The 10,122-nt window shown below is 49.3% G+C and overlaps 1 protein-coding gene and 1 pseudogene across 1 annotated transcript; one reads left to right on the top strand and one right to left on the bottom strand.

The window, feature by feature from the left end:
• Positions 1-2,889: 2,889 nt before the first annotated feature.
• Positions 2,890-5,293, bottom strand: LOC115870086 (annotated as a pseudogene).
• Positions 5,294-7,883: 2,590 nt separating this feature from the next.
• On the top strand, positions 7,884-10,122 carry LOC101638142 (histone H3-like). Its single transcript, XM_004717809.3, has 2 exons — positions 7,884-8,190; positions 9,698-10,122. Exons 1-2 carry the CDS (start codon positions 7,884-7,886, stop codon positions 10,120-10,122), a joined length of 732 nt encoding a protein of 243 aa, XP_004717866.2.

Raw genomic sequence — 10,122 nt, forward strand, 5'->3', positions numbered from 1 at the left:
TATCTTTTGATAGCCGGGCACCATCAGCTTTCTTCATCACATTTACTTGTGCACCCATTTGTCTTCAGCGATCAAAAGGGGTGGGGGTGGGGTGAGCACATACCTATTCTAAATTTCTAACACTCCTATAATCTGCCTTCACTTTTATACAGAAGATAGCTCCCACTCACACTCAAGTTTCTTCTGAGAGTACAGCTGAACCGAATTTCCTCTTGTTATGAAGCCCTTCTACCAATATCCCCTTTTCTATGACTCTCCATTTAGTACTCTGTGAGTCACCCTTCTATTATCTAAGAGGTCCATCTTACAAATCCTTGTCACCATTCTATCCCAAAACCTGTGGTCAAGTGAAATTTCTTAAAATTTCTCTTATACCCAAGTACCTGGATCTCCCACCAAAGGATCGGATGGGATTATGCACACAGGGTGTGTGGAACACTAATGAAGGGAATTGGTCAGTTTTTATTACCACTCCCCTCGGGATACGGATGAGCCATCTTTGAAGCAGCAGAGGAGAAGCCCAGTGGATCTTTAAAGAACCCATCCAAGATCTCCGTGTGAAGTGTGAGGTCCTGGAGACCACGTGTGTCAGACTGTGGCACACAGACTCAGGAACAGTGCAGAGACCACAGCTGCCTTCTCCTCATCTGAAAGGAGCCTATGAAACTGTGGGACTGAGTGACAGGCGGGCTGGCTTTCTGGCCCATGGAGGCAAAGGCCAAGTAACCCTGTGACTGAGTTACTGAGAACTGGAGGGAGACTTGGCTGCTGGCTAAGGAAACCAAGAACTGTATCCTCACTGTTTGCTGATCCTGACTATTAACTTCCCAGGAGCCCTGATGATGTAGTGGTCATGCGTTGGGCTGTGACCTGCAAGGTCATCAGTTCAGGACTACCAGCAGCTCCAGAAGGGAAAGATGGCTTTGTACTTTCCTCCACAGGGAGTCACTACGAGTCATGGCAGTGAATGTGTTTGTTTTTTGGAATAAGTTCCCCAGGAGCCTTAGTGGTACGGTAATGACGTATTGGACTGCTTCCTGAAAGGCCAGTAGTTCGAAGCCACCTGCACATTTCTGGGGAGAAAGATGAAGCTTCCTACTCCTGGGGTAGTTACAGTCTTGGAAGCCCCAGGGCAGTTCTACCCTGTCCTATAGGGTTGACATGAGTCAAAAATAGACTCTATGGCAGCGAGCTTGGTTTTGGTTTGCGTATTAACTTCTCTAATACACCCCTTTAACTGGATCATCTGTGAGTTCTGTGCGGCTCTTGCAATGCATTGCTGGACCCAGCACAAGGCTGTAGAGTGGCATGGGAGGAATGGTTGGTTGTTGCCAGAGTAGGTAAAGGAGAATGGAGCATGGAGGCAGGTCTGATTCCTTCCTCTTGGCTACCGAGAAGCCAGAGGATGTCCAATATGGTCCTCCACTGCTGTTTTTTGCAAGGAGGCCTCCAAGACAAAGGTGCATGCCAAGGTCCCCTTACCCGAGGCCAGCAGGGGTGCTGTCCTAACCTCCTCAGGGGAATGGTTTTCATCATCTGAGAGTCTGCAGGTCGGAGCTGCTACCATTGAAGCTTTCCTTCATGCCCCACCCGTGGACCCCAGCACAAAAACACCTCCACACAGAGGTCCTGTCTGCTCAGTCCCATCAGACACCATGCCAGCCCTCTTGGCCCATCAGACCTGGACTGTGTGGGGCTACAGGCAGGATGGGGCTGTGGGAGCAGCTGCTGCTCTGGCTGTTCAATCCCCAAGAGGGTCAGGACAGGAGGAGGGACAAGTGTGGGAAACAGAACCAGGAAGAGATTGTATGCAGACAAACCCTCAACGTTCAAACTTAAGGAGTCTGGGAGGCTCCTTGTGGAGGGAACCTTCACTCTCATGAGTAGGAGAAGCATCCCACTGACATTCTTCTAAGTAAAAGTCATTCCTCTCTATGTCCCACCCATAACAATGCCAATTTCAAGGTGCTGTTTGCAAATACATGGTCAATTATTATACACTTGAAGGTCAACGGCTTGAAGTCTCTTTGCCTCAAGGTTGCCTGCCATCAAAAGCAATCAGACCCTATTGCCTGGCCCACCCTAATTAGGGCCCACTCCCTTCTGATAAGGCTCATAGATAGTTCCCCTGGAGAAGAGCTCAAAGACATCCAAGGTCAAGCAAGTTCAGAGATGACCAAGGTTAGGCTGCCATCTTGACTAGAGCCCACCCAGCTTGTGACGTGTGTGCCTTCCTGTCACATGTATGCCTCTAGTGCCTCCCCTTCCTATTGTGTGTTTACCCCTAGATCATCCCACTTGTTGTGTGTATCCTGTGGCACATTCCCTTCCTGCCACGTATGCGGTTACCTGTAATTAAAGGGGCTTGCATGCCCCCCAAGAGTATATAAAACAATGATGAGAACACAATCTCTCTCTTTGCTCAGACCTGGCTCCTGAAACCACAATGGAGGTGAACCCTTGCATGCTCTATCTTGCCTGATGTCTCTTTAATTTACCCCTCAAGTACACAACCACCCCCTTGGACCCCCCCAGGCTGTGGGGCTGACTCCCACAGACAAGGACTAAGGCAGGGAGACTGTGAGCAGACTCTTCCCAGTCCCATCTCACTGGCCACATACCATTCAGACCAGGGTGGGGACTCAGCAACATGCCTGGCATCTCCCAGCCTCAGTCCACAGCCAGCAGAATTCTTGCCAGAAGCCAGAAGCCTGGGCAGAGCAAGGTGAAGAACCCAGACTTCCTGGGGACCAGTGAGGCAACTTCTTGCTGTGCTCCCCTAGGAAGAGGAGTGGCAGAGATGAGGGTGGGGTGGGAGTGGGAGAAGGAAGTTCATAGACCAGACTGATAGGCAGCCACCTGCAGCTCCCTTAGTACAGGCACTTTGAGTCAGGTCATATCCTTGAAGTCATTGCTGAGGCCAGGGATCAGACAACAGCCCAGGGTGATAGAGGACGGCTGGAAGAGTTAGCCTGCTGCTGATGAAAATACTAGAAACAGGACATCATTTAAGATGTAGTCTGTTGGAAATCCAAAATGGAGTTTTCTGCAGCAACATGTACCAGCCTCCTCCCTGGCAGTAAAAATTCCTTGTAAGGTAAAGCAGTAGGGGCATTCTTCTGCTTTGCAGTAAGAAGGACCACAAGAGAGTAGCCAGAGATGAAGAATCCCACATTTAGATAACAAGTGGGGAGGGGGAAGCGGGAGGGAGGGGAAAAAATGAAGAGCTGATACCAGGGGCTTAAGGGGAGAGCAAATGCTTTGAGAATGATGAGGGCAATGAATGTACAAATGTGCTTGACACAATTGATGTATGTATGGATTGCGATAAGAGTTGTATGAGCCCCGAAAAAAATGATTTTTTTTTAAAAAGCAGTGGAACATAGTGCTTCAGGGCATGGTGGTCTAGTAATGAACAAACTCATGATAAATATAACCCCTAGAAAACGGCATGTGCAGATCTGGCCTCCTTCCCTTTTGACTGTGGCAAAAGCTGCTTTTTGTCATCCGTGCGGAGTGTACAACGTGATTGACTTTCAGTGGATTTTCAAAGCAGTTGGGAGGCAGCATCCCACTGTTCCCTTCGGTCTGGAACTTGCAGATTATACTTAGAATTTCTCGAATCAACCTGCTCTCTGTCTTTGGCTGAAGCAAGTAATCCTGGACACTTGGTCCTGGTCTTAGCTAGACAGAAAGGAAAAAGAGGTGAAGACGGCAAGAATCCCAACACAAAGGCGAGGCGGAGATGTTATCGGCTCAAATAAATGACAGCCACTATAATGTGTTGATAATTCCCAAGAGTCTTTATTCAGTTATAACCGAACTGCTAGAACCTAAAAGTGATTCTTTGATTGCAGTTCCGGGTCAACACTTCAGTCCGTCTTTAAAGGCGAAAACCTCATTTATCCTTTGTCTAAGGCTTAAGCAACTGTGGACAGAAGCAGAAAGCAAAATGAATGTTACTATTCCTTAGGGTTGGGGAGCGTAACGAGGTACCACATTGATTATAACATTCTGGTAACTTCAAGATGAGCAAGCAGGCATTACAAGGTACATTCCTTATCATAAAAGAAACAATACCGCAATTGACTATAACATCTTGGTCAACATAACACCATGAACTACACCATTCAGATTACAATTTCAAAAGGAACAATCTTAAAACAAACGATGTATTGAAGAATAGTCAAAAATAATTGTAGTGGCCAGAACCTGGGAACATGGGAGTCCATTCTAAAATGAATCACCAGCAGAGCCGAATTTCCCATAAGGAGTGGGAGAATGGGCAGGTCAACCAGCAGCTAACAAAAGTGGAGTTTCTTTTGCTGGTCTGCCTCAGAGACATGTTTCCCCACATGCCTCTCTAACACAAAGAAGGTGAAGGGAAGGTGCAGTTCTTAGCAATGGAGGAGGCCAGAGATGGTGAAGAGGCTGGGTGGGGGAAAACAGGATGCTCACACTACTCCCACAATGACCGAATAAACAGACTCTTAAGTGTGGGGTCTGAAAGCCAGCCAATGGCAAGAGGTTCCCCATTAGCCGAACGAAAGTTCCAGCTTTACATCCCACCAGGCCTTTAGCTAAGGAGGCCCTTTGGAGTGCTTGGCCAAAGTAACCCCTTCATAAGCTCACTTTCTCTTCCACTCTTTTCTGACTCTCGTCTGAATGCTTTCTCCTGAAATCTTTCCTGCGAGCAGGACAGGAACAGAGGAGTGGAGAGACTCAAAACTGGGAGCCGTTTCCCAGTCACCCCCACCAAGGTCACATCCCATGAAGCAGATGAAGCCCTGCACCAAAGTCCTTAGGGTGAGCTTATCCATCTTTGTGGTGATAGTCTGCTGGTAGTTTGGACACACCATCGGCATGGGCACACCTTTGAAGATCTCCTGGAATTTGGTCACCATGGTAGCCCCTGAAGGGACTCGCCCCATGGACCACAACTGGGCTGGGGAAGGTGTGTGTGTGTGTGTGTGTGTGTGTGTGTGTGTGTGTGTGTGTGAGAGAGAGAGAGAGGGAGAGAGAGAGTAGGGCTCTGGTAGGTAGCAGCCCATTGATGTCTGGGGGCCTGAACATGGGTAGAAGCAGCCTGGCAGCATGTAGGCACTGTCTGTGTTCATGTGTTGGGGGAGAAAGAGGCCAGGCTGGAGCACAGGGTGGCTGGGCTGCTCATAAGGCAGAGGCATGCCTGGTAAGTGCTGCACCAAGGCTGGGAAGGTGTGAAGGCAGCTCCACTTTTCTCCAGAAGAGGGGCTCTCAGGCCCCCGGTTTGGAGAGTGGGTGGCTTGTTAGACATCTTTGCTGCTTCTCCTGGATTCAAGTCCCTGGCACTGAGTCTGAAGCGAGGAACAGGTAAGGGCACTTCAATGCCTATTCTGGACTTGGGAGCTCAAGAGGCTGTGGCACCCTTGGCCAGCAGGGCTCAGGGACAGGTTGGGGCATAGCAGACTTAACATTGGCATCACACTGACCCTTGTCATGTGGAGCCAAGGTGACCTTTACACAAAACCAAAATGGATAGCCATCAAGTTGATGTAAACGATGTATTTCCCAAGGCCTTAAGTCTTTATAGTGTTTTGGAGTAAAAACCACAAACCACAAATCTCAGATATCATTTAAGGAGAGCATTTATTAAGTTTTAAATAAGACAAAGTCCCAACATTCAGATAAAACCACTAGTACAAGATCATAATGGTGTCCAAGGATTCACAGAAATTCAGCCACTTCAATGGGACACAGGAGGGCAAAGGGAACTGCCATCAACACAATTAGTGGCAGAGCAATACAACAGTTGCAGATGAAACTGCAGAAGTGGGGTGGGTCCGTGATTGCCATACACACATTACGAAAGAAGAGCTTACAAGATAGATTCAGGGCCCTGTGGCCAAGGAGCAGGCAACCTTGGCATCCCAATTGGGCACATTCAGGGAAGATCTTAAGGCGGTAGGCCAATTAGACCAACCTCCTCCTCCTCACTGGTTATGTGGTTGATAGTAAACCACTAATACATTGTGCCTGAGGGTAGGGCCAGAAGAGCCCTGGTAACTTCGTGCAGCTTCCCAGGAGAAAGACAGGGGTACTTCCTCCCATAAAGCTTAACAGTCTCGGAAACTCAGGGCCAGTTCTACCATGCCTTATAGGGTTGAGTCAGTATTGGCTCGATGGCAGTGACCTTGGTTTTGTACGGACACTGCTAGTAAAATGACCTGGAAGAATTCAGGGGAGGCTGGATTTATGTGGAGACTCAAAAATGGAGTCAGGGCTTTCTGCTGTACACCAGCCTTCTGCAAACTGTGCTCAGGACTTCTAAGCTCATACACAGGAAGGATGTGAGCACTGGTGGCCAAGTAGGGTTGCGTGCGCATGGGGTAGCCAAGGAGATGATTGCTCCTCAGAATTGCTGTACTGATGAACAGCCTTGGGAACATCTTGGTGTGATTCTACTCTGTCCTATAATCTCACTCTTAGTTCAAATCAACTCCACTGTGATGGGTTTGGTTTGGTTTTAATGCCTGACATTCCAGGTTGCCATATCTTTTTCCCACTGAGCAGCTGGTGGATTCAAACCATCTACCTTTTATTTAGCAGTCAAATACTTACCCTGTTTCCCCGAAAGTAAGACATCCCCCCAAAATAATACCTACTTACATTTTCGCCTCTCACTGAAATATAAGGCATCCCCCCAAAATAAGACCTCCCCGAAAATAAGGCCCCCCCGAAGCTACCATAACTCTGGACTCTGGACTGTAGCAGCAGGCGCCGCACAGCTCACTGTTGGCTGCAGCGCAGCCGGAGCAAGCAGGAAGTGCTAGGTCTCTTTTAATAAAACAATAAACAATAAATGTGTACTGTAGTCGTCTTCATGGAAAAATAAGACATCCCCTGAAAATAAGACCTAGCGCTTCTTTGGGAGCAAAAATTACCATAAGACACTGTTTTATTTTCGGGGAAGCAGGGTATCTCCAAATTCACAGACCAACCTTCAATTTCACTGACAGCAGACAATAAATGGAATTGACAGTCTATCTTCCATCACTGAAATTCAACCATAACTACAAGGGACCGCCACCTAGCGTGAGCCATGGTTAAAATGTCCTCCTGTTATAGGGGGAAAGACCCCAAATTCAAATGTATCTTATAGAGAGCCCCCTCTTTACTAAGTTTTAACCAGGACAAAGGCATAAACAAATCAAATGATGGGGACTATCCACATTTGAGAATAATGGTGTCCAAAGGAGTCACAGCTAAAGACTCAACGCACTGCCACCGGGTCAATGCTGACTCATTGAGAGGTGGAAAACGGAGGCGCAGAACAGAGATAGAATTTAGCCAGATTTATAGTGACCTCGTTGGACCGAGCATAAAGTACACAGTGGGTTTCTGAGGCTGCAAATCTTGACATGATTAGAAAGTGTAAAGCTTACGCCCTTGGAGCCGATGGTGGGTTCGAACTGCTGGCCGTATGGTTAGCAGTCTCACGAATCACCATTATGCCCAAGGACTCCACAACAACATTATATGGAAAGTATGAGACACAAATAGCTAAAATGAATGCCATCCTCCTCCAGGGACGTCATTCGATGCCAGGCGCCAGTATGACTGTGGACAGCAACCTGCGTGGTCTGACCTGAACAGTGGAACGGCTTTTCATAGAGGCAGGCGCAAAATAAAGAAAAAAGCCGAACTTAAAAAAGCTGTTTGCCACATAATACTTTTTGCAGAGACCTGTTTGTGAAGCTGAAGTGAAGGACCGCCCCTTCCTCCCCCTTGAAGAAGTGGGCAGGGCTTGATAGCTCGTACGTGACCAGTCTCCAAACAGGTCCGATTCGTCACTATATAAATTCCTACCCCGAGGATTACGCCCAACTCCCTATCTGATAGCAGACATGTCTGGACGCGGCAAAGGCGGGAAGGGCCTGGGCAAAGGGGGCGCCAAGCGGCACCGCAAGGTGCTCCGCGACAACATCCAGGGCATCACCAAGCCCGCCATCCGCCGCCTGGCTCGGCGCGGCGGCGTCAAGCGCATCTCGGGGCTCATCTACGAGGAGACGCGCGGCGTCCTCAAGGTGTTCCTGGAGAACGTGATCCGCGACGCCGTCACCTACACGGAGCACGCCAAGCGCAAGACGGTCACGGCCATGGACGTGGTCTACGCGCTCAAGCGCCAGGGCCGCACCCTCTACGGCTTCGGCGGCTGAGCGCCCCTTCCTAGCCAGTTTCTGCGCGCCAATCCACCCAAAGGCCCTTTTCAGGGCCACCCATAAAATCCAATGGAGAGCTTGTTGCACAAATCTAAATTGCTTTGTACATCCACGCATGGGCTTTGTATCCCTTGGTATGTTGAGCAACAGTCGTAGGCAATCGGCTGTTTTACTCAGTTCAGTAATGTGGCATGTTAACCCTCCCTAGCAATGTCTCCCCATTTAGAGTTGGGAACTTTGTTAGGGCATACCGTGACTTGGCCAAATTTCCCTCTTGTTTCCTCGTCCCTTTGTCCTTTTAATGCTTTCGCGCCATAACTGCAACTGTTTCCCCGAATATAAGACAGTGTCTTATTGTGCTCCCAAAGATGCTTAGGTCTTTTCAGGGGGTATCTTATTTTTCATTAAGAATAAGGTACACATTTATTGAACAAAAAAATTGACACTGGGGTATCAGGATGGGGGGAGGGGGATCACTTAAAATGACTGGAGGATCAGGGAATTCAAAATGACAGGAGAATCGGGGGTGGGGGTTGGTTTTGCCATTTTGTAAACCCTTCTGAGCCTCCTGTGTCATTTTAAGTGATACCCCAGTGCCATTTTAGGTGATCGATCCCCTCCCCCCACCCCTTGCCAGTGGACACCTTCACCAGACATTTCCCCCCTACCTCAGTCACCCCTATATGTTCACAAGATGTGCCTGACTCCTGCCCCGCGCGACTCACTGTCCAATTGTGAATCAAACAGACTCCGTCAGGACAGGGAGCAGCAGGAGGCAGCTTGTCCTGGAGGCGCGGGCTCTCTGATTAAAAGAGACCTCGCACTTCCTGTCCGCTCTGGCTGCGCTGTGGCCAACAGTGAGCTGCACAGCGGCACCCGCCGGCTAAGGTCCAGAGTCCAGTTATGGTAGCTTCCAGGGGCCTTATTATCGGGGAGGCCTTATTTTCCGGGGGATGCCTTATATTTCAGCGAGAGGCAAAACTGCAAGTAGGTCTTACTTTCGGGGGATGTCTTACTTTCAGGGAAACATGGTAGTATGCTGTGCAGCATGGCTTATAGATTCAGAGGTTCTGGGTAGACCCAGATTGAGAAATCTCTTAGGGACATTAAATTTCATAGTACAAACATTACACTTGGTCCAATTGCGAACCATTTCCAAGTAATTTTTCTTCAAAGGCTGTTCCTTTTAATGTTAATAAACCGCGTCACCAATCCAGTCATATATTTTACGTAAAATAATGGAAGACACGTTCAGTCACACAAGAGAAGAAAATCCAAGTAATTTTGATACATAGAAAATGAAAGAAGCTTTTTCAAATGCACGTTTCCTAGGCAGACGTGAGAGCGGGAAAATCTGCTCAGTAATTAGAGAGTTAACCCAGAAGCCTATTCGGTGGGTCGGGTGATGAGGAGCTGCAGGGATTGTCCAATCAGAACCCAAGAGTTCCTACAAATACGGCGCCGCCGTCCTAGTTACTCTCACTTTTCTGTCTGAGTAGCTGTAATCACATCAATGGCTCGCACCAAGCAGACGGCTCGCAAGTCCACCGGCGGCAAGGCGCCGCGCAAGCAGCTGGCCACCAAGGCGGCCCGCAAGAGCGCGCCGGCCACGGGCGGCGTGAAGAAGCCCCACCGCTACCGGCCCGGCACCGTGGCCCTGCGCGAGATCCGGCGCTACCAGAAGTCGACGGAGCTGCTGATCCGCAAGCTGCCTTTCCAGCGGCTGGTGCGCGAGATCGCGCAGGACTTCAAGACGGACCTGCGCTTCCAGAGCTCGGCCGTCATGGCGCTGCAGGAGGCCCGCGAGGCCTACCTGGTGGGGCTCTTCGAGGACACCAACCTGTGCGCCATCCACGCCAAGCGGGTCACCATCATGCCCAAGGACATCCAGCTGGCCCGCCGCATCCGCGGGGAGAGGGCCTAA

Source organism: Echinops telfairi, unplaced genomic scaffold, assembly GCF_000313985.2.
Source record: "Echinops telfairi isolate 266 unplaced genomic scaffold, ASM31398v2 ScPeMD7_140;HRSCAF=443, whole genome shotgun sequence".
NCBI lineage: Eukaryota > Metazoa > Chordata > Mammalia > Afrosoricida > Tenrecidae > Echinops > Echinops telfairi.

What these genes read in the sequence shown, in the direction of transcription:
- LOC101638142 (XM_004717809.3), top strand. Translation starts at nt 7,884, where the DNA reads ATGTCTGGACGCGGCAAAGGCGGGAAGGGCCTGGGCAAAGGGGGCGCC. An exon ending in CACCCTCTACGGCTTCGGCG is followed by an intron (nt 8,191 to 9,697) that starts GCTGAGCGCCCC and finishes CTGTCTGAGTAG; the next exon opens with CTGTAATCACATCAATGGCT.